Source organism: Anolis carolinensis, unplaced genomic scaffold, assembly GCF_035594765.1.
Source record: "Anolis carolinensis isolate JA03-04 unplaced genomic scaffold, rAnoCar3.1.pri scaffold_13, whole genome shotgun sequence".
NCBI classification, from domain to species: Eukaryota; Metazoa; Chordata; class Lepidosauria; order Squamata; family Dactyloidae; genus Anolis; species Anolis carolinensis.
In genome coordinates this window covers 15,339,246-15,363,076 of record NW_026943824.1, presented here as the reverse complement: position 1 = coordinate 15,363,076, position 23,831 = coordinate 15,339,246, and the positions used below count along the sequence as shown (strand labels likewise).

At 43.2% G+C, this 23,831-nt stretch overlaps 1 protein-coding gene across 2 annotated transcripts; it reads right to left on the bottom strand.

Annotated features, from left to right (window-relative positions):
• Nucleotides 1-5,322: 5,322 nt before the first annotated feature.
• Nucleotides 5,323-23,415, bottom strand: cimip2b (ciliary microtubule inner protein 2B). Of its 2 annotated transcripts, none has more exons than XM_008121859.3 (6): nt 21,161-23,415; nt 15,775-16,004; nt 13,969-14,150; nt 12,048-12,105; nt 9,691-9,921; nt 5,323-6,412 (listed from the first exon to the last, which is right to left on the bottom strand). In XM_008121859.3, the coding sequence occupies exons 1-6, from the start codon at nt 21,226-21,228 to the stop codon at nt 6,318-6,320; spliced, it is 864 nt and encodes a 287-aa protein (XP_008120066.1). In that variant the 5' UTR covers nt 21,229-23,415; the 3' UTR covers nt 5,323-6,317. The 2 variants fall into 2 exon arrangements, with proteins under 2 accessions (XP_008120066.1, XP_003228316.1); XM_003228268.4 differs by having other exon boundaries at nt 12,048-12,186; nt 21,161-23,414.
• Between the last annotated feature and the right edge of the window lie 416 nt (nt 23,416-23,831).

Sequence of the window (23,831 nt, the reverse complement as noted above, 5' to 3'; positions counted from 1 at the left end):
GTAAATGTGATGAAGTAGTAGGCTGCATCAATAGGAGCGTAGTGTTTAGATTGGGGAAAATAATAATCCAACTATATTCTGCTTTGGCCATACTTCATCTTGAATACTGTGTTCACTTGTGGGGACTCAAATTAAAGATGGATATTGACAAGCTGGAATGTCAAAAAGGGTGACCAAAAGGATCAAAAGTCTGGAAGCCATGCCCTATGAGAAGCAGCTTAGGGAGCTGGGTATGAGGCTGAGAAATGTTGACTTGACCTTATATCAACTCCAGCATGGAAGCGCACACATTATAATCAATTTCTTGATACTTTCTGGCAAGCCACGACTCAAACCTTATGAGGTACCCAACCAGACCTGTCATTCTTAAGACTCATCCCGGAGACGAAGCATTCCCTTACTTTTCTGAAAAGGTTATCCATAAACCTTGTATTTATTGATCGCTATCTGCTGCGAAACCCCAAAGGTGACTTTCTCTCTCATCATTTGCCTCTCCTTGTTGACATGGTTATGTACTGCATTTTATTAGCTTTGCAAAAAACGGGTTTCTAACTTTGCCCAGCAATAGATTTAAAGGCGCTTTAAAATACGGATGTCTCGTTGGAGCTTGGGATTATGGCGCTTCCATTATGTTTGGGTGACAGCAAACAGAAACAGGCATCCAGGGATTTGCTTTTTTATGGCATCTGCTCTTCATCGTGAAGGGACCACAAGCCAGAAAGTAGTAAACTTTTGCCTATGTAGCTTTGCCTGTGCATATGCCCCTCCCTTCCCGTGAGCTGGTGCCTTTCTCCAGGAAGTTCCAAAGGGAGAAGAAAGATCAAGTTAGGTCAACAAGTTAGGTAAACAAGTTAGGTCATTGGTATTGTGCTGGTACGGCTGTACCAGAAGCTCCAACTTTATTTTCTTTCTGCTAATGTTTGCAGTCATAGGGTCCATCATCATTAAGTTTGGTTCTGCCCCTTATTCAGGGCTCTGGGAGGGAAGGAGCCATTTTTTAAGTCAGTCTCACTTAAGGAAGCTAAGCTATAGGACGTAGACCAGCTCATCCCATAGAAAAGCTTCATATCTCAAGAACATCCGGGGATATAGAACATCCGAGGAATCAGAAAATCCAGGGGAAAGGTCCCAAAGGTTCTGGCTAAGAGCACACAGCCTCTCAGCCTCACAGCTCCTGAGGGAAACAGCCCAAAAGTTTAAAAAAAAAACCTCGGAGAGGGAACAGCACCACAGATCCACAGAACCCCAGCTGAAACATCTGCAAGCCTTGGTTGGTAGGTCCACTCGATATCCAGATGCATTTGGAATTGGTAGTGGGTCCCACATCAGCTAGGCCCATATAATAGACAGCCTGGGAGAGGTTATAAGAGGGTTTTCTTCTTATAGAGAAAGCACAGTTATCCAAAGCCAATTGTCTGTCCCCTGGGGACAAGACTGAAAAGGCCAACAGTTTATTAAGGAAACCTTGAAGTGTTATTTGTTCAATAATAAAGATAACAATCTCATGAAAGACTCAAAGGACTATCCTTTTCAGGAAAATCCTCAAGAACCTCTCTTTGAGGCGCCCTGGCTTCCTGCTAGGCATAAAGTATACGTCCTATACAAAGACAATAGCTACAGGCCCAGGGTGTGACAGTACGGGTATCACTTGTGCCAAGTGGAAGGTAAGACCCTCAGGCATTGGTCAAATTTTAGATAAGCCAAAGTTATATATTCTTTGTTTGCTACGCACATGTTGCAACGGCTATTTGCATAGTACGGACCCACTAAAGTGGGTGCCTATGGCTGTTTGCCTTATCATTATCTGTGATAACAATAAAAGGCTTGTTTTATTGCTATCCTGGAATTCTCTCCTTTATTTCCCCTCTGGGCTAGTCTCCAACAATTGTCTTGTGTTACAGATGAGTCCTCAGCAGAGCTTTGTACATCGTGACAACACGGAGGCCTCGGGTTTCACGATTTTCAGTCATTTTACTGTTCCGACAATTAAGGTTAAAAAAGAAAAGGTGCTGCAACATGTAGGGATGTTATGGGTAAGGTATTTCAATCGTGTAGGTTCCTGTCGCAAATGTGAAGAAACGTACTACCAAGGATACATCATTGGCTTTTACTGTCCCCAAAGGTGCTCTTCTCTTTTGCTTTATTCTCAGCCCCATATTTCTTGGTTATGGCTATGTCTCAAATAGAGATGTTGATGGTATGGGGAATGCGTGGCTGTTTTGGCCAACTAGATGCTCGGAAGCTTTCGAGTGTTTACGGTGTCTGGGTGATGGATGACAAAAACTTTTCCAATGGATGCCTGCTATTTGTCTTACCTGCCCATCCAAGAAAGAAACTCCGACATAGTATCACTAGCAACAAACGTTGTCCTCATTGTGCCTCTTTGGAAGCTCATTAGGAAAGAGTTATCTGCAGTTGTTTTTCCTGCCACATGCACAGTGGAGGACCTTCACAGTGACACCAGAGGCACTCCAAGTGGCCAGCTTCTGGTCAAAGAAAATCTATTATAATGGCAAGTTTTTAACATTGTATTTTTAAATGTATCCTCAATCTGCTTCTGAGACGATACATAACCCACCGTGCATATCATATTCATAATGTTGCCTGATGCTGAACAAAGACCCCCCCCCCACTTTTCCACAAAAAGATGATTTATAGTAAGGTTCACATATAAATATGTGAAGCCAAGGTAGACCAGTAAAATAGGTTGGGATCCAGGTAGCATGAGACAAAGTGACCTATTTGATGAAGGTGTATTGGGAAAATATAATACTTGTATTGGAAAATATATATATTGAATGTAATCATGTTAAGAAATAGGAAAATATGTAATCACCAGCAGATTGTGTGCTAGCCTTAAAAATACATTCCGCTCAGCAAATACCTGTCTCCCCATAGCAGGACCAAAGTTCATTCTGAGTGCCAGGGACATATGTTAAGTGTCAACAAGAGTAGATAAGCTAATGGACAAAAGACAAATTAAGGCTTTTTGGGATGTCAAGATAAGACCTGGCGCCAGGGGGGAATATTAATTACTCTCTCTGACAAGATAAGTTAGGGAGTAAATTCCTTAATTAATGACGAGGGGGAGCCCTAATGGATGAGATGGGAATTCCAGAGATAAGGCTAATGGAGGATCAGGGGTCTTGAAAGTAGTTTATATTTTAGGAAAATGCAAAGATAGCTTTTTAGTTAAGTGCCCAGTAAGACTTTTTTGACACTAATTGGTGATTGATAATACCTGTGTGACGCAGTAGGTGGAAGAAAAAGGATATATAAGAAACTGTGATTCTTTGTTCCAGTACCTTCGCTTTCCTGATTACAGGAGAAGGTCTCCTTTTTCTTATTGCTGTATTCTCACTGGCCATTGAGAATAAACGTCATTTTTTCTACAGCCACTGGAACTCTCTTTGTCTCATTTCCTCAAACCTTTTTCTGCCATTTCATTTTGACTTGGCTAAAACTCTAACGACCCAGCTATTGTCTGAGCTGGCAAAAGAAAATTTGCATCTTTATACATCTGGGTTGATCTAATCATCTCTAGGATTGCAGAAGAGGAAAAACCAGATAAAACAAGTGTTGTGTCACAAGAACAATGGGCACACCTCTCCAGGCTTCAGAGCAGGGCCACCTGAAGGGGATGCCCCCTGGTAATCCTGTCACATTTCAATGAGGGACAATCCGCCTTCGAAAAGCTGAGATTGTCCCAACTGCTTCTTCCTTTGTCTCCACACCCTGGCCAAAACTGCTATCAAGATCTTGCCTATTTGTTTCCATATCCAGTCCTCGGGAAAAAACGGATCCTGGCGGCCACGTCAGACTCAGATGTATATTCTCACTACTGGAAATAATACCTAGTTGGCTAGAAGACCCCTCCAGGTAATTGCCAGCCATCGGACACCCATTAAGCCATTTTAATCCACTCAAATTCCACTCCTGGTCTTTTGTTTCCTGCCTGGACCACCCGCTTACTCCTGATTGGCCGAGAGGCCGAAGTGGCGCTGGCTTTCTGATTGGTCGAGGCGTCCACACCTCCCCTCCAGCTGGTGACTACTACCAATCAGCGCGAAGCCGGTCGAGGGGGGCGAGAGCGGGAAATTCAAAGTTGACCGCCCTGGTTTTTTTACTATAAAATGTACTGTAATGCATTGTATGTCATGTCTGCTTGATGAATGATCGCGATTTGACATCCTTATTTATTTATTTATTTATTATTTACAGTATTTATATTCCGCCCTTCTCACCCCGAAGGGGACTCAGGGCAGATCACATTGCAGATATAAGGCAAACATTCAATGCCTTAACATAGAACAAAGACAAAGACAAATTCAGGGCTCCGAGCAGGCCTCGAACTCATGACCTCTTGGTCAGAGTGATTTGTTGCAGCTGGCTGCAGCTGGTTGCTCAACAGCCTGCACCACAGCCCGGGCTGGATCCTTTCCAGCTGGATCGCAATAAACAACTCGGTGGCCTTTTCTTCAGCTCTAGTGAGATTTATTTGGGGAATTGAAGGGAAATTCTTATCTCAGAGGCTCTCTTTATCTTTTCAGGGTATCGGACCTTTTTTTTACTCTTTGGTGGGTCTGTGGGCTCTCTCCCTTTGGGTGAGACCCTCCAAATTCTAGCTCGATTTCAGTCCTTCTTGATTTATACAAAGGTTGAGTAAGCTGTTTTCTTCATTTTAGGCTCCTTCCCCACAACTCTTTAGCCAAAGTTCAGCAAGGAACAGGTAGCAACCCATGCCCCTTTTTACAACTTGTTTGCTTTCCCGAAGCTTGGCTTCACCTCAAACAGCCCCTGTCCATCGATGCTGCTGGATCTCATAACTTTCTTCCAAGTGACTCAAGTAAACTCAGCAGGCTTCTTAATCCAGAACTGATTGGCAACATAACTCTCTATTTCGGAGAGCCTGCATCTGGGGTGTTTTGCCTAATAAGGCCCCAGGTTGAGCCAAAAGCAGCAAGCGCTTGTTAAAAGAACGTAACACCTTGAGGCAAAAGCATCAGAAAGCCAGAAGACAGGCTGGCTGGTACATTCCGTGGCCAAAGGCCAGGCCATTCGTGACCTCCTCGCTGCGGGGAAGAAAACACAACCCTATTAACCTTCCAAATGTTTGCAGCCGCCTCCAGAATGCTTTAAAGTTCTTTTTTATAGGACGGGTTTATGGGGAATCTCTGCCACAAATGAGCTTCTGTGCTGAAGTCAGATTTGTCTGAGTGTAGGACTGGGTTGCATGTGGGTTGGTCCTTTTTTGGACAGATTTTACCGAGATTCTAATGTTGGGGACTGTAAAGGGGAAGTAAAGGAGAGAATTCCAAGAGAGCAATAAAACAAACCTTTTATTGTTATCACAGCTATGATAAGGGAGAACATCTGTAGGCACCCACTTCAATGGGTCCGTACTATGCAAATGGCCGTCGCAAAAGCATGTCTCAGCAAACAAAGAATATATACCTTTGGCTTATCTAAAATTGACCAATGGCTAAGGGTCTTCCTCACCTTCCACACCCACTTGGCATAAGTGATACCTGTGACCTCACTTGCCTCCGGTGGCCTAGGGGATAAAAGCCTTGTGACTTGAAGGTTGGGTTACTGACCTGAAGGCTGCCAGGTTCGAATCCCACCCGGGGAGAGCGCGGATGAGCTCCCTCTATTAGCTCCAGCTCCATGCGGGGACATGAGAGAAGCCTCCCACAAGGATGGTAAAACATCAAAACATCCGGGCAATGTCCCCTGGGCAACGTCCTTGCAGATGGCCAATTCTCTCACTCCTGAAGCAACTCCGGTTGCTCCTGACACACACAAAAAAAAAACCTCACTTGTTGATTTCAAGCTAACCTTTGGTCTTGGAACTTTCTGGAGAAAGGCACCAGCTCACAGGAAGGGAGGGATGGGCACATGCAAAGGCAAAGCCATAGAGGCAAAAGTTTACTATTTTCTGGCTTATGGTCCCTTCACTAGGAATGCCACTCAATATCAGTTTGGAGCATCGTCTGGCCCAGATTCCAAGCTTCAATGGTTTTTATTTTGGCATGGCTTCCATGAAGAGAAACCCACTTCTTTGCTGGATAAAAAAACATACATGTGGCTCAAAGGGATTATATTAAAAAAATAGGGGATTATAGCAAGAAAATGTGGGGAGTGGGGAGGCTTTCAAGGATGTGCAAAGGCAAGTGGGCTGGAAAGAAGAGCTCTGGCTGGATAGCCAAGAGTGGGAGTTAGCATCTGTTCGGACTCTCCTTCTTGACTCATATACAGAATGAAGCAAGCGGGGCAAAGAGTGGGGTGGAGAGAAGTCTTGAGAGGGTGCTCCACTATTATTGAACCCCCAAGGGCTGCTTCTCCAGCGTGCTCCGGCCCAAAGCGTTGTGGGTCAGCTGCCCATAGGTCTTCCCAAACTGGAACTTGTAGCCTAAGAGCAGAGAGGGAGAAAAAAATGAATGCCTTTTCATTACCCACTCCTACGAGCAAAGGGATTTCCTTGGATTTCTAGAAAAACACCAAAGGGGAAACCAAAGCAGCCTGCTGGGCAATCTTGGAAAAATGTATTTATTTATTTATTATTTATTTATTTGCAACATTTATATCCCGCCCTTCTCGCCCCAAAGGGGACTCAGGGCGGCTTACAAGTTATTTGTACATACAATATATTGTATTGTATTATATTATACTAGCTGTGCCCGGCCACGCGTTGCTGTGGCAAAGTGGTGGTGGTATTGGTTAAAAATTGTTGTGTAATTTTTATTTGACTTTATTTGCATTTGTTTTATTTTATTGTAAGTTATATTTTTATTTATTATATTTTATTATTTTCTTGTATTATTTTTAGTTATTTTCTGTTATTATAGTATTTTATTGTATTAATTTGTTAGTGTTTTTTATTATTTTTTATTGGGTTGCTAGGAGACAAAGTTGGAGGAGCTTAGCCTTCTAACTGGCAGCAATTGGATAAAAGCAATTATTCCTCTCTCTCTAATTAGGACTTTATTTTTCTTTTCTTTTTGTTGTATCAACCTAGAGGCGTGGATGATGGGTTGTGTTGTCAAATTTCGAGGTTGGGGGGCCTGTAGTTTTGTTGTTTTGTGGGTCGCCGTGATGCCATCACTCTTTTATATATATAGATTAGCTTTTTTTCTGGAATTCCCAATTACCCTGCTTTCCGAGTGTTGCTCTTTATTTACTGTCCTGGTTTTAGAAATTATATTGTTCTGTATTATTATACCAAAGTAATTATTTCATATTACAGTAGAGTCTCACTTATCCAACATTCGCTTATCCAGTGTTCTGGATTATCTAACACAGTCGGCCTTTTAGTAGTCAATGTTTTTGTAGTCAATGTTTTCAATACATTGTGATATTTTGGTGCTAAATTTGTAAATACAGTAATTACTACATAGCATCACCGTGCACTGAACTATTTTTTCTGTCAATTTTGTTGTATAACATGATGTTTTGGTGCTTAATTTGTAAAATCATAATGTAATTTGACTTATAGGCTTTTCCTTAATCCCTCCTTATTATCTGACATTTTCACTTATCCAATGTTCTGCAGAGCCCGTTTATGTTGGATAAGTGAGACTCTACTGTATATTGCACTCTGCTTCAGAAGAAAGCCATGTCAGTAATAGAGAAACAGTGTTTTATATTAATCGTTGTTTTGTAGATTGTTTTATATTGTTTTACATTGTTTTTAGGCATTGAATTTTTGCCTATTTATTGTAAGCCACTTTGAGTCCCCTCGGGGAGAAAGGCAGGGGTAAAAGTGATGTAAATAAGCAAGGCTTGGATAAGTGAGACTCTACTGTACATAGTAAATACATAAACAATCACAGAAAAACAGGAAAACAGGAATATTCTAGCAAAAATAAAACAACCATCAAACCAACCAGTAAAGCTGAAATAACTGTCTGTTCCTGGTGCAAATCAATGTTGAGGATAAGACTGACAGATAAAGTGCATAATCAGCTTTGAAGCTACAAGGCTATTCAGTGCAAATCAAGCTGGCCAATGGCAACATTCATGCTTGCCTCCAACAGACAAGAGTTCATTCTTTCTTCCACCCTGGATATTATTCCACAGATATATAAACACCACTTGACTAGTTTCCAACAGACCTCACAATCTCTGAGGATGCCTGCCATAGATGTGGGTGAAACATTAGGAGAGAATGCTTCTGGAACATGACCATACAGCCTGGAAAACTCAAAGCAACCCATGAAAGCCTTAGACAATGTGATCGAGGTGACCCCCCCCCCCCCAGGACTTTGTAAAAGATAGTTCAAAAATCAAGACTTTATGTTCTATATTCCATATATTTATAGTAGAAGGTGATTGAGACTTTTTACTGGAGTTTACTGTGGTTTACTAAAACTCTCTGCACAAAAGGTGTTTGACCTTTTAGCCTGAGGCAAGAGATAACAACTTCATGAATTGTAAAATCATGCTGCTAAAACTCCACTTTTATGAATTTCCATGCTGGGTTCTCCAGATGTTATGAACTTCGTTCTTATCAAATATTTTCAATTGTTTATATCATTCATGATTCCCCTTTATGCAATGTAACTCACTTTTATGGATTCTCCCATTTTTCCATGAAATCTATCTATCTGCCTATATGTATTTGTACTCTTTGGGATCCCCGGAAAATATGTATTTTTCCCAGCATGGTTTATATTCCAACTTTATTTTATTTTTCATTTTATTTCATATAATTGTCAAATCATGAAATCAAATAGGAAATATTTTGAACTCAACATGAACCCCATTTCCTATGACCCAGGCTTCCTTTCCCAAAAACAAAAGGATAATCTGCCACTGCTAAATCCAATCAAATTCAAATTGCATGGACAATATAGGGCTTGAGTCGCTGAATTCGGAGTTTGCTGACCTAAAGGTGATTCGCCCCAAGGCAAACATTGTCATATCTCACCCAAAGGAAAAACCAGGACACCTCAGGAAGGCGCCCTGCAGAGCCTGTCAATATGGCTCATCACCACCCATCTTTGCTTCCATCTCTGACACCCAAAGGCATATCTGAAATCTGTATACGTGACAGAAACCCGGACACCCTTGATTGCTGCCATTAATAAATTAAGCACCCTTTAGAAATCGGTCTAGCAGGACTTAATCTGCTAGTTCCTGTCCTGTCACCTCATTGTTTCGATAACTCCCGCCTTCTCTTTTCTGATTGGCCCGAGTAGAGACAAAAGGCAGCTTCCTATTGGGCCAACGGAGCAAGGCGGGAAACGAAAGCCCGCCTCGTTCAACCTTCTAGCCGATCAACGATCAGATGGGCGGGGAAGCAGGGCGGGAAATTCAAAGGGTTGGCAGACTGAAATTTTGTATAAATATGGCTTTATTTTGATTGTATGGTACCCTAGTAGACCGAATGATCGCTACTAGAGTCCTCTTCAGCTGAATTGCTCAATAAAGACTCCTTGGCGGATTTTCCTTCAACTTTGGCGGACCTTCTTCATTTCGGCTTCAGGTTGTATTGCGGCTCGTAATTCTCCTTTTGGCTTCGCCAAGGTCCGTTCTCTCAGGACCGGATCGGGTCTCTCCTTAAGGGCCCGATCCCCTAAAACGCGGTCGACAACAACAACACAACTGCAAAATATACACAGATGTCTCCCCACCCAAAGGCCAAGCCATGGATAGGGCACACACCAGGAAGGCAGGGCACTGGCTCACCTGGCACGTAGCCCTTGTAATGGGGCAGGAGGCCCCCGTCCGTAGGGAAGACCATGGCCAGCGGAGGCAGGGCCTGGCCCCTTCCCTGTCCCTCGTGGCTGCTGCTCCCCGAAAACCCTGAAGGCTTGGACTTGCGAAGCATCCGGTCAAACTCTAGCAGCGCCCGGTGGGTGATGACAGGGTAGCTGGCTCCTATCAGGAACTGGGCCCTGGGCACAAAGCCGGTGAAACCTGGGACGTAAGCGGGAAATTTAGCATTGCGGTGTGAGCAGCTGCTCTGATTCCTGGGTTGCTGTGAGTTTTCCGGGCTGTATGGTCATGTTCTAGAGGCATTCTCTCCTGACGTTTCGCCCACTTCTATGGCAGGCATCCTCAGAGGTTGTGAGGTCTGGTGGAAACTAGGCAAGTGGGGGTTATGTGTCTGTGGAATAATGTCCAGGGTGAGAGAAAGGACTCTTGTCTGCTTGAATGTTGCAATTGATCACCTTGATTAGCATGGAATAGCCCTGCAGCTATGTGAAGGCACGAGTGGCGCCATCTATATGTCGAACTCTTGCAAGATTTGAGTTGTTGTATCATGCCTGGTTTTGCCTTTGCCCTGTAAATGTAGTTGAATTGATTGGTTATTGTAGCTGTCAATCAAAGCTCAATTGTTTGGCTCCACCTCTTCCTGGAGTAGGACAGTGTTTCCTTTTTCATTCCACCATCAAGCTTTCTACCAGATGGACGTGAGAGAGAGACTTGGCTCTAAAAGCCCTTGATTAAGTTACCTCTCAGCACCAATTCTGAGGTTCTTACCCTTGAGACTTATGCTTCATGTTCAGGGCCAACCTGAACGACGTTGAGGAGTCTCAAGCGCCTTCAGATCAGTTGTTTGGCATTAGAGGAAGACTGTGTCTTCAAACATAGGCCATTTGGATTGAGGCTGAGGATTGCTCCGGCATTCACAGCCATTGAGAAAGAGGGACCTGGAAAAGCTTCTCAGCTGCAAAGCTCATTGGACTTAAGACAACCAAAGACTGTAATGTATATTTTCCTTTACCCCTTTGAAACTTCCAGCTTATTGGGATAACCTTTTGTGAACAATAAAACCAGTTTTTGAGTTATCTACAGTGTTTTGGTCCTTGGGAGTTCCAGTGTCCCTAAAGGAGGGCAAGAAGCAATCCCCTGGGGAAAGATGCCTCTTTCGCTAAGAGTTTGACATATAGATGCCGCCACTCGCACCGACACACAAGCTTTGTAGCTGCAAGGCTATTTAATGCAAATCAAGATGATCAGTTTCAACATTCAAACTTGCTTCAAACAGACAAGAGTTCTTTCTCCCACCCTGGACATTATTCCACAGATATATAAACCCTACTTGCCTAGTTTCCAACAAACTTCACAACCTCTGAGGATGCCTGCCATAGATGTGGGTGAAACATCAGGAGGGAATGCTTCTGGAACATGGCCATACAGCCCGGAAAACTCACAGCAACCCAGTGATTCTGACCACGAAAGCCTTCGACAACACATTGCTCTGATTTCCATTCTTACTGCTGATGTTCTGTTCATTTCTATCTCCCCTTTCCTGAGCACTCCAACTGCCTCATCACGCTTTGAAATGTTACCCTGTTTCCCCGAAAATAAGACATCCCCGAAAAATAAGACCTAGTAGAAGTTTTGCTCAATTGCTAAATATAAGACCTCCCCTGAAAGTAAGACCTAGCAAAGTTTTTGTTTGGAAGCATGCCCAGCACTTGCCAAACTGAACACCAGAGCATGAAGGATTGGTAAATGTACATACCAGTTGTACATGGAAATAATGGTAGTAACAAGAAATTCTTGATAGGATTCATAGTTTGTCTGGTTATGCTGGTTTGTGATGACAACTACTGTACAGTATAGAATAAATGTTCATTTTTTTGTTCAACAATAAATGTGAATTCTTCTTCATGTAAAAATAAGACATCCCCTGAAAATAAGACCTAGCACATCTTTGGGAGCAAAAATAAATATAAGACACTCTTATTTTTGGGGAAACACGGTAAAATCCTTGCCAAATTACATGGAAGCATGTCCCAAATTGGCCAGGACTATTCCCATTAGCCCTCATTTTCAGCTATTTGCCAATTGTCCCATTTCTCTTTCTTCCTCTCCCTTTTATATTCCACTTGTTGCATCCCAAGCTCAAAGTGCAGCAGTAGTTTCAACAGAGGAGAGGCTGGAGTAGACTTCCCAGGAGGCTGAGGCAACAACAACCTGTAGCAGCCTCTCCAAGCTTCTTCCCTATTCATAAATAATGTTTGCCATTTTGGCCACACCTTGGCCAGACATCTGGGAAATGGGCGGAAATGGCCCTGGGAAACCCCACTCACCTGACATGAAGTACTTCTGAGGGTTGCTGTCCTCCAGTGAGTAGGGCGATCCCTGGGGCTGGAAAGCACAGCGAGAGACATAAGGAGCTGCAGCTGTCCCCGTGGCATTCAGCGGCGTTTTAGCCCTAGCAAAGAGGGGCTGGTGGGCACAAGAGGGGCAAAGTCAGACCACAGCCTCTTTCATAGTCTTGTTTCTCCCCAGTCTGGTAAAGAAATGGCTGAAACGGGGCAAAATCAGGGCTGAGCTGGAAAGTTTCCACACTGGAGCTCTTACCCACCAATAACATGTTAGATAGAAATGGCAAAGCATTTCTAATCATGAAAGAAAACACTGTTTGATGAACATGTGGTTGATTGACAGCACCTGGATAATGACTGTGAATGTCATGATGCAATTCCTCAGGAAATGTGGTAATAATAATAAAACTTTATTTATACCCCGCCACCATCTCCCCAATGGGGACTCGGGGCGGCTTACATGGGGCCATGCCCAGGACAATACAATATAACCATATCACAATGCAATTAAATAATACAATACATAAAATAAACAGTACAACATAAGATCAAAACAGCAATATAACAAGGGCGGGCCGCATGAACACTACATTTAAAAACTAGATTAAAAATTAAAAACTCTGGGTGAGAAAGGGTTCAGAATAAAAACCTCGAGGGACAGGGACATCAGATAGTGAACCAGTCTAGAGGATAAATATTGGGGGGAGTAACAAAGAACATTTACTCTCCGAAAGCACACCGGAAGAGCCATGTAATGATAAAGAGTAATGGCTGAGTCACCACGTGAGGTGAGGTGTATTGCAAGGGGGTTTCACCAGCCAGTGTCCCTTACTGATGACCTATTGTAGGGACCATAAGCCAGAAAATAGTAGACTTTGCCTATATAGATTTGCCTCTGCATATATCATATAGCCCTTCGTTCCAAGATCAAAAGTTAGCTTGAAATCAACAATTGTTGACCATTTCCGCTACCTTGGCAGCCACCTCTCCACAAAAGTCAACATCGACACTGAAATACAACACCGCCTGAGCTCTGCGAGTGCAGTATTTTTCAGAATGAAGCAGAGAGTGTTTGATGATTGGGACATCCGTAGAGAGACCAAGGTGCTTGTTTACAAAGCCATTCCCCTCCCAACCCTGCTCTACGCCTGCGAAACGTGGACGGTCTACAGACATCACACTCAACTCCTGGAGCGTTTCCATCAGCATTGCCTCAGAAAAATCCTGCCAATCTCTTGGGAAGACAGGCGGACAAATGTCAGCGTGCATGAGGAAGCAAAGACCACCAGCATTGAAGCGATGCTCCTACGCCATCAACTCCGCTGGACTGGCCACGTTGCCCAAAGATCACCATCTCCCAAAGCAGTTGCTCTACTCCAAACTCAAGAACGGGAAACGTAATGTTGGTGGGCAGGAAAAGAGATTTAAAGATGGGCTTAAAAGCTGTGGCATAGACACTGAGAACTGGGAAGCCCTGGCCCTTGAGCGCTCTAATTGGAGGTCAGCTGTGACCAGCAGTGCTGCGGAGTTCAAAGAGGCACGAACGGAGGGCTTAAGGGAGAAACGTGCCAAGAGGAAGGAGTGTCAAGCCAACCCTGACCGGGACCGCCTTGCGTCTGAAAACCGATGTCCTCACTGCGGGAGAACATGCGGATCAAGAATAGGTCTCTTCAGCCACCAAAGAACACACACCCAAGACTCCACAAATGGAAGACCATCATCCTCGACCTACGAGGGATCACCGAAATAAGTAAGCCAGGACCCTCTGATGCAAGAGGACTGAGTGAAGCCCCACGGCATCCCTCATGGAAGGGCAGTCTTGGGGGCCCCTCTGGCTTGTGAGAAGCCCATGGTGCCAGACCATCTGCAGCAGCCCCAGTGCCTGCCACACCAAAACACTCACTTGAGACCCCGGCTTGGTGCCCTCCTGCGGGGACCCTCCTCCTCCTCTTTCGGGTGCCACTCGCTGCCACGCTGCTTTGATGCCCGCTTGCTTTGCCATCTGCCGGGCAAACTCACTCCTGGCTTCCTTGCAGACCTGGCTGTAGCTCTTGGCAAAGTAGTTTTGGGTCCGAGGGATGAATCCTGTCCAGAGAGAAGAAGAAAACGGAGGGATAGGATAAATATTTTCCTCTTGGGTTTTGAAGCCCCTACCAGGCATCTGTCCCTTGTAGAAATATGGGGAGGGATAAGGAAAGACTAGAGAGGTGGGATGAGGATGAGGGGGACAATGTAAACAATCCTTCCATCTGCACCTGAAGAAATATTTCGGATCTGCCATCATTTTCATGTTGTCGAGCAACTCTTCCCTCCCCTTTTGGGTCAAAATTAATAAAGTTATAAGCTCAGTACTGTAGCAGAGAGCTCCACGGGCGGCGGCAGTTTGCTGTTTTTTCTATTAGGTATAGTACAAACATTCACAGGTCTGAAGAAGCTCAGTAGCTATTAGCACCTGGGATACTTTCTGCTACAATCTTTCCCCATTTGTTTAGTTTATTACATTGTAATCCTTTAATAAACATGCACTTCGGGGCGGGGGGGGGGGGTTATGTCAGGGCGACTTGAGAAACTGGTGTGAGAGAATTGGCCGTCTGGAAGGATGTTGCCCAGGGGACATTGCCTAGATGTTTTGATGTTTTTAACATCCTTGTGGGAGGCTTCTCTCATGTCCCCACATAGAGCTGGAGCTGATAGAGGGAGCTCATCCGCACTCTCCCCAGGTGGGATTCGAACCAGCAACCCTCAGGTCAGCAACCCAACCTTCAAGTCAGCAGTCCTGCCAAGAGAAGGAAGGAAGGAGAGCTCCCCTTGAATGCTGTGAACACTGGTTATGGTCTTCTGCTGGTGGGCAATGGCCTCCAAGGGAGTTCTCTTCCTCGATGGCCTCATTCTCCTTTCACTTATTCCTCCGCCAGGCTGCATCTGAAGCAATATTTCATATGGATACACTTGCAGCTCCTTCAGGCTTCAGTTTTCTTGTCCGTGTGTTTCCGCTTCTATAGGGACCATAAGCCAGAAAAATAGTAAACTATTGCCTATGTAGCTTTGCCTCTACATATGCCCCTCCCTTCCTGTGAGCTGGTGCCTTTCTCCAGGAAGTTCCAAGGAGAGAAGAAAGCTCAGAGTAAACAAGTTAGGTCATTGGTATCACTTGTGCCAAGTAGGTGTGGAAGGTGAGGAAGACCCTCAGCCATTGGTCAATTCTAGATATGCCAAGATATAAATTCTTTGTTTGCTACGCACATGTTGCGACGGCCATTTGCATGGTACGGACCCACAAAAGTAAGTACATACGGCTGTTTTGCCTTATCATCAGCTGTGGTAACAATAAAAGGCTTGTTTTATTGCTCTCCTGGAATTCTCTCCTTTACTTCCCCTACGGGCCAGTCTCCAACACTTCCTCCATGGCCGGATGGCTCTGGGGTCCAAGGGAGCTCTCTTTCGTATAGCCTTGTTTATCTTTTGCTTATTCTTCCGTTTGTCCTGGTGTTCATGCAAGAAGTGTTGACGGGTATGCGTTAGTTGTATTGCCATGCTCCCCAAACCTGTCTTCCCAGTGTATCGTGGTATCTGGTGTTGGAACCTCAGGCCTTGACCTCCAGTGCTGCTGTGCCCAAGCATGCTGCCCATCTGATTCCCCTGCTTTGCTACTGCTGACCTGGCAGTCACTATCTGAACCCCACTGCATCCACTCAGACACACCACCCACCTGTATATCCTGGGACCATGTAGTACCCAAAGGCTTGGTATTTTGCCACTTTGCCACCTCCAGACCCTTCGTCTTCTTCCTCCTCCTCCTTGCTGCCGTTGGAAAAGCAATTGGGCTGCAGCAGGAGCCGTCCAGGGTGCGTCCCCTCTGAATCGGAGAGCAGCTGCCCGGTGAGTCTCCCGTACGTCTGGCCCAGCGCAAACTTGTAACGGGGGCAATAGCCGCTGTAGCTGCAAAAAGGAGGCATTGCAAAGTGTCTTGCTGTAGGGACCCTAAGCCAGAAAATAATAAACTTTTGCCTATGTGGTTTTACCTTTGCATATGTCCCTCCCTTCCTATGAGCTGGTGCCTTTCTCCAGGAAGTTCCGGGGACGGAAGAAAGCTCAGAGTAAACAAGTAAGGTCACAGGTATCATTTATACCAAGTAGGTGTGGAAGGTGGGGAAGATCCTCAGCCATTGGTCAATTTTAGATAAGCCAAAGATATATATTCTTTGTTTGCTACGCACATGTTGCGACGGCCATTTGCATTGTACGGACACATTATAGTGGGTGCCTACGGCTGTTTGCCTTATCATCAGCTGTGATAACAATAAAAGGCTTGTTTTATTGCTCTCTTGGAATTCTCTCCTTTACTTCTTCTCCGGGCTAGTCTCCAACATTGCAAGGCCTGATAAGGCTGACCCCCACCTCCCCAGGAGAATACTTTTTTGTGTGGGCATCGGGGCAGTTTTGGTAAGCTGAAGGACCAAGGAAGACCCTGATTTTCCTGTCTCTTCTGGCCAAGATCTGGTGCATATATCCTCAGTTTGGTGCTCATGGTGCTCCTATGTGGACCCTATAGTGTACCATTTTGTTTTGTTTCCTTTCGGATTTCATTACTTCTTTGCTCAAACAGCCTGTATGGGACCCAAGCATCATCTAGTCCACCCTCTGAAAGGATCCACTACTAAATCACAGAATCGCAGAAATAATTTGCATCTATTTAACCAAACTGCTCCTGTGGCTTGATTTGGATAAAACGCTGGCTAACCCACTTGTATTTTAGGACTGCTACGATAGATCATAAATGAACACCGATGTTAGCCATTTTAATGTAATGTAATAATTAACTGCTTTCAAGGTATATGTTGTAATGTTTAAACTTGTTTAAAACGTGTTCATATGTTTTCAATCCTTGTATAACGTATTCTTATGGATTATTGTTAATGGTTTTAAATGTGTTGTTAATTGTTACTGATTTGTTTGGCATTGAATCTTGCCGGGTGTTGTAAGCCACCTTGAGTCCCCTCGGGTGAGAAAGGCGGGTTAAAAATGTTGCAAACAAATAAATAAATAAAATGTTTTACTCATGTTTTAGTTTACTGTGCCTTATTGGATTGTTTTTGATTATTTTCATCTCGAGGCTTAATTCTTTGTTGTAAGTTTACTGTTGTTACTGTGCATTATCTTGTATTATTTTGATGTGTTTGTACTCATTTGGGACATTGAATGTTTGCTTTTTTGTTTTGTGTCTGTAAACTGCCCTGAGTCACTTCGGAGAGAGAGGGCGGTCTAGAAATAAAGATTATTATTATTATCATTATTATTATTATTATTATTATTATTATTATTTCACCTTTAAGGGGTACACATCTAATCTCTGAGTAAAACTACCTGGCGAAAGGAATCCAGTCCAATCCATCTTATATAATAATAATAGTAATAATAACAACAACAACAACAACAACAACAACAACACAGTCCTAGACACTTGGGATGTGTTCGGCTTGTGATTTTGTGAAACGAAATCCAGCATATCTATCTTGTTTGCTGTGTCATAATAAAATAATAACAATAATAATAATAATAATAATAATGCAGACTCTGCAAGGAAAAGTGCAGACTCTGCAAGGAAACTGATGAAACCATTGATCATATCCTCAGCTGCTGTAAGAAAATTGCACAGACAGACTACAAACAGAGGCACAACTATGTGGCCCAAATGATTCATTGGAACTTATGCCTCAAGTACCACTTGCCAGCAGCAAAGAACTGGTGGGATCACAAACCTGCAAAGGTCATGGAAAATGAACACGCAAAGATACTGTGGGACTTCCGAATCCAGACTGACAAAGTTCTGGAACACAACACACCAGACATCACAGTTGTGGAAAAGAACAAGGTTTGGATCATTGATGTTGCCATCCCAGGTGACAGTCGCATTGATGAAAAACAACAGGAAAAACTCAGCCGCTCTCAGGACCTCAAGATTGAACTTCAGAGACTCTGGCAGAAACCAGTGCAGGTGGTCCCGGTGGTGATGGGCACACTGGGTGCCGTGCCAAAAGATCTCAGCCGGCATTTGGAAACAATAGACATTGACAAAATTACGATCTGCCAACTGCAAAAGGCCACCCGACTGGGATCTGCACGCATCATCCGAAAATACATCACACAGTCCTAGACACTTGGGAAGTGTTCGACTTGTGATTTTGTGAAACAAAATCCAGCATAACTATCTTGTTTGCTGTGTCATACAATGTCGTTGTGTCAATAATAATAATAATAATAAACTTTATTTTTTAGTACAGCACTATTCTCCCAGTTCCATCATGCAAACAATGGAAGCCGGACATGGCTTGGGACCTCAATCCTTAAGGCAGTGTCTCTTCTTTTTTTACTAGTCCAGGCATGGGCAAACTTCATCCCTTCAGATGTTTTGGACTACAACGCCCACAATTTCTAACACCCTACCACCTTGAGTCCCCTTTGCAGTAGTGAAAGGCAGGATATAAATAGAGTTAATAAGTAAGTCCAAAACACCTGGAGGGACAAAGTTTGCCCATTCCTGTACTAGACTGATGGCTGCTGGGGGTGTTTGTCTTGGGAACTGCACTGGGAATTCAAGTTTTGCAAGGTCTTGAGCCTTCTCTGCCGTAGACTGCAGATTCCTCAACAAACGACAAACCCCAGGATTATACAATGTTGAACCATAGCAGTCAAAGTGGAGTCAAAACTGTATTAACTGTACAGTGCAGACGACACATAACGGAGGGCAGGTAGTTTTTCAGTAAGGCCAGTTCTCTCCACTGTGAAATGGACACAAACTACTTGCATGGAAGCAGCCACACACTCACACCCACACATTTTGCAATTTACTATGTTAGAAACTAGCCCGGAGGGGAAGTAAAGGAGAGAATTCCAGGAGAGCAATAAAACAAGCATTTTATTGTTATCACAGCTGATGATAAGGAAAAACAGCCGTAGGCACCCACTTTAGTGGGTCCGTACCATGCAAATGGCCATCGCAACATGTGCGTAGCAAACAAAGAATTTATATCTCGGCTTATCTAAAATTGACCAATGCCTGAGGGTCTTCCTCACCTTCCACACCTACTTGGCACAAGTGATACCAATGACCTAACTTGTTTACTCTGAGCTTTCTTTTCCCTTTGGAACTTCCTGGAGAAAGGCACCAGCTCACAGGAAGGGATGGGGCATATGCACAGGCAAAGCTACATAGGCAATAGTTACTGTATATACTTGAGTATAAGCCGACCCAAATATAAGCCGAGGCACCTAATTTTACCACAAAAAAAAAACCTGGAAAAACATTGACTCCAGTATAAGCCGAGGGTGATAAATTTCAGAAATAAAAATAGATACCAATAAAATTACATTAATTGAGGCATCAGTAGGTTAAATGTTTTTGAATATTTACATCAAGCTCTAATTAAGATAAGACTGTCTAACTCTGATTAAATCATTATTCTCATCTTCTTCAATGGAAATGTGCTTATGTATCTTTTTAATAATAATAGAGTAAAATAATAAATGCAATAATAATAAGATCAGAGTGAAATAATAAATGTATTATTAATAATAATAAAAATAGAGTGAAATAAATGTAATAGTAGCAACAATAATAGAGAAAAATAATAAATGTACCATATATTCTCGAGTATATGCTGACCCAAATATAAGCCAATCAGGACCGTCACCCGAGTATAAGCTGAGGGGGGCTTTTTCAGTCTTAAAAAAAGGGCTGAAAAACTAGGCTTATACTCGAGTATATACAGTAAGTCTTTTTCTGGCTTATGGTCCCTACAACTGTATACACCCCAGTCTGTTTGTTATGTTGACAGCCACAGGAAGGCCATTTTCTGAGGCTGGCCCTTCCTTTTCCCCTTCCCCAAATGTGTGCATAGGCTGGGAGTGGAGGAATGAGGAAGAATAAAGGAAGTGTTGTCCTTCAAGTGTCTGCTCCAGCTCCTGCCCGGTTGCTATGGACTCCTGTCCACTCAAGACCAGATGGTGTTGCAAGACTCAGTCAGTGTGTTTTTGTGTGTTGTGATGTATCCTGCCAATTCTCCTGTATCAGAATTCCACACAAAAACATACATCAGGAATGCTGCCAAAAGGACACCCACACCCAGAGGTGGTTGACCCATAAGGCAATTTAGGCAGTTGCCTTGGGTGCCATTGTTTGGGGGTCTCTTGGAAATTAGGCAAGTGGGGTTTATATATATATGTAGAATGTCAGTCCTTGAGTCAAGTGTGAATGATGTAAGTGGCCACCTTGATTAGCATTGAATGGCTTTGCCACTTCAAAGCCTGTCTGCTTCTTGTCTGGGGGAATCCATAGTTGGCAGGTGTTAGCTGGCCCTGATTGTTCCCTGTTTGGAGTTCCTCTATTTTCTGAGTGTGCTCTTTATTTAGCCTTGATTTTAGAGTTTTTTTTAACACCAGGGGCCAGATTACCTTTCGGTAGCATTTTAATTGTGGATTATCTGCCTTGATATTCTGGGTTATATGGCTCTTCCACACAGTCATATAACCCAGAATATCAAAGCAGAATAACCCACAATATCTGCTTTGAACTGGGTTATCTGAGTCCGCACTGCCCTATATGTTTGGTGCTAAATTCGCAAATATAGTAATTCCTACATAACATTACCATGCATTGAATTGCTTTTTCTGTTGATTTGTTGTAAAACATGTTTTGGTGCTTAATTTGTAAAATCTTAATGTAATTTGATGTTTAATAGGCTTTTCCTTAATCCCTCCTTATTATCCAACATTTTTGTTTATCCATCACTTTTATTTTTCAGTGATTGGTTGGGGGGAGGTGTGTGTGCCAAATTTCTCTTCGCTTACACTTGAAAATTACCTAGGGCCGGCCCTGCCCACCCCTCTTCCAAAAAGCCTGTCCCAGAGTTTTGCCAATTTGGAACAGCATTGGAGACTGGGACCTGGATATCTCATAAGGCCTGCAAGATTGGGGGCAAGGGGGCAATTGCCCCAAACATAGACAAGTCCCACGGAAAGAGGTGCTAGCTGTAACCCAAACTCCATGGTTCCCTTTCACCTGGGAAGGGCTCCTGCTGCCCCACGGCCGCACTTACCCAGGGATGTAGTGTGGGTCCGGTGTCATCAGGATCGAGCTGAGCTTGGGGGCAAAAGTAGTGGCCATGATCCATAAAGGACTCCACCTTGCTTAAGGACTGAGGAGTCGGGACCAATGCCAGCAGGTATTTTGCCCACAGCAGGCAGGGCCGGCTGACTGTGCCCAGGGCATTTGGACGGCAGAGGAGGAGACTGTGCCCAAGGAAACGCAAACTCAGGGGAGTGGAAGGAGGGACATCTCTGTCACTAGAACTCTGTCAGAATATTTGCAGCACAGCAGTAGTTGGATGGAAGCAGTGGAACGCAGAACAAAGACACACTCAGAGACGTTGGTAAAACTATTCACAAAATTTTACTGTATGCAGCAATAATCAACACAAACAGACTTGCAGACGACAGAGGAACACAGGACTGCTCTGTTCTCCAACAGAACTTGACTCAAACTCTAGGCAGACAGAACTCAACTAAACTGAACTGAACTGATGCAATTGTTATACACAAACACTTGTGTCTGGATACTCCCTAGTTCCAGCCACGCATCAAGGTCATCATAGCTTCTTGGCAATTAACTCTTTCCACACCATGGTACATTCTGGATGATGCAATCAGTTGCAATACAAGCATGGCACAAATTGCATTTAAATACTATCAATACACAAATGCCACATTAACAAACTCTACAGCTGGACTAAACACAAATGGTTCAGCAGCCAATGCACCAAGGGAAATCTAGTATAATGTTTTAAGGGGCTTCATCCACCCACCCACCCCGAAATTCTCAGGGTGGTCCGTGAGAAGGCCTTACTGGTACGTGGCACGGTGGCAGAATATGTACCCTATATACTTGAGTCTAAGCCGACCCAAATATAAGCCGAGGCACAAAAAGGTCTTGAACTTTCTCTTTACAATAGTAAATCAGGCTGGGTTTCGTAAGTGTTTGAAGTTAAAAACCTCTGAGTGGTTAAAGGAGACTAGCATGCTCTAGTCATTAGGGATGTATCTGAGGTCAGATTTCAGCTACAGTAGAGTCTCACTTATCCAACACTAGCTTATCCAACGCATTTTTGTAGTCAATGTTTTCAATACAGTAGAGTCTCACTTATCCAAGCCTCACTTATCCAAGCCTCTGGATAATCCAAGCCATTTTTGTAGTCAATGTTTTCAATATATCGTGATATTTTGGCGCTAAATTCGTAAATAGAGTATTTACTACATAGCATTAATGTGTAATGAACTACTTTTTCTGTCAAATTTGTGGTAGAACATGATGTTTTGGTGCTTAATTTGTAAAATCATAACCTAATTTGATGTTTAATAGGCTTTTCCTCAATCTCTCCTTATTATCCAACATATTCGCTTATCCAACGTTCCGCCGGGCCATTTACATTGGATAAGTGAGACTCTACTGTATTTGCTAAGACCGTAGGTTGAGGTCAGGTGCCTGGCACACTCCGCTACACCAATAGCCGAATCAATACACATCCCGGGTTTGAAGACAACAGGAATAGAGGTTTATTACTTTCAGGCCCGAAAGGATGTCAGATACAGAGTCTGCACTCTCAAAAGATCCACCATAAAGCATGCAGCAGAGTACAGAACATTTTATTTACTTTGACAGCCATTCAAAATGTCTGCATTCTCCCCTGATTGGCTAAAAAACTGGGAAAACATTGACTCCAGTATAAGCCGAGGATGGTAAATTTCAGAAATAAAAATAGATACCAATAAAATTACATAAATTGAGGCATCAGGAGGTTAAATGTTTTTGAATATTTACATAAAGCTCAAATTTAAGATAAGACTGTCCAACTCTGATCAAATCATTATTCTCATCTTCTTCAATGTAAATGTGCTTATGTATCCTTTTAATAATAATAGATTGGCTCCCTCTCTACCTTCCTTCAGGAAGCACCTGAAGACTTGGATGTTTCGGCAGGCCTTCAGAGATAGTCATTAATTAATCAGCCCCAGTGGGTTTTTAATAATTTATCCTTTTTTTATTACGGTCTTATCATTTATGTATTTTAAATAAATTTTTTATCTTGTATTGTTGTTTATATTGATATATTGTATTATTGTTTTATCTTTTTATATTGTGATTGTATTGTGTTGCTTATATTGTTCTTATGTTGTTTGGGCCACTGCCCCATGTAAGCCGCCCCGAGTCCCCGTGGGGAGATGGTGGCGGGATATAAATAAAGTTTTATTATTATTATTATTATTAGTAAAATAATACATGTAATAATAATAATAATAATAATTATTATTATTATTATTATTATTATTATTATTTTGAGTTTGGTTTGGACAAATGTTCGACAGTGGCATTGAAGAAGGGAAAAATCATTGAAAGTGAGGGCATAAATATGCCCAATGGCCAAACAATAAAGTGTCACCAGCCAGAGGCCTATAAATACCTGGGCATATTACAGCTGGACAACATCAAGCATGAACATGTGAAAACTGTGGTCAGCAAAGAATACACACAAAGGGTCAGAAAAATTCTCAAAAGCAAGCTCAATGGAGGCAACGCCATCAAGGCCATAAACACCTGGGCCATACCTGTCATAAGATATACTGCTGGCATTATAAATTGGACACAGGTGGAACTGGACAATTTGGACAGAAAAACAAGAAAACTCACGACCATTCATCATTCACTGCACCCTC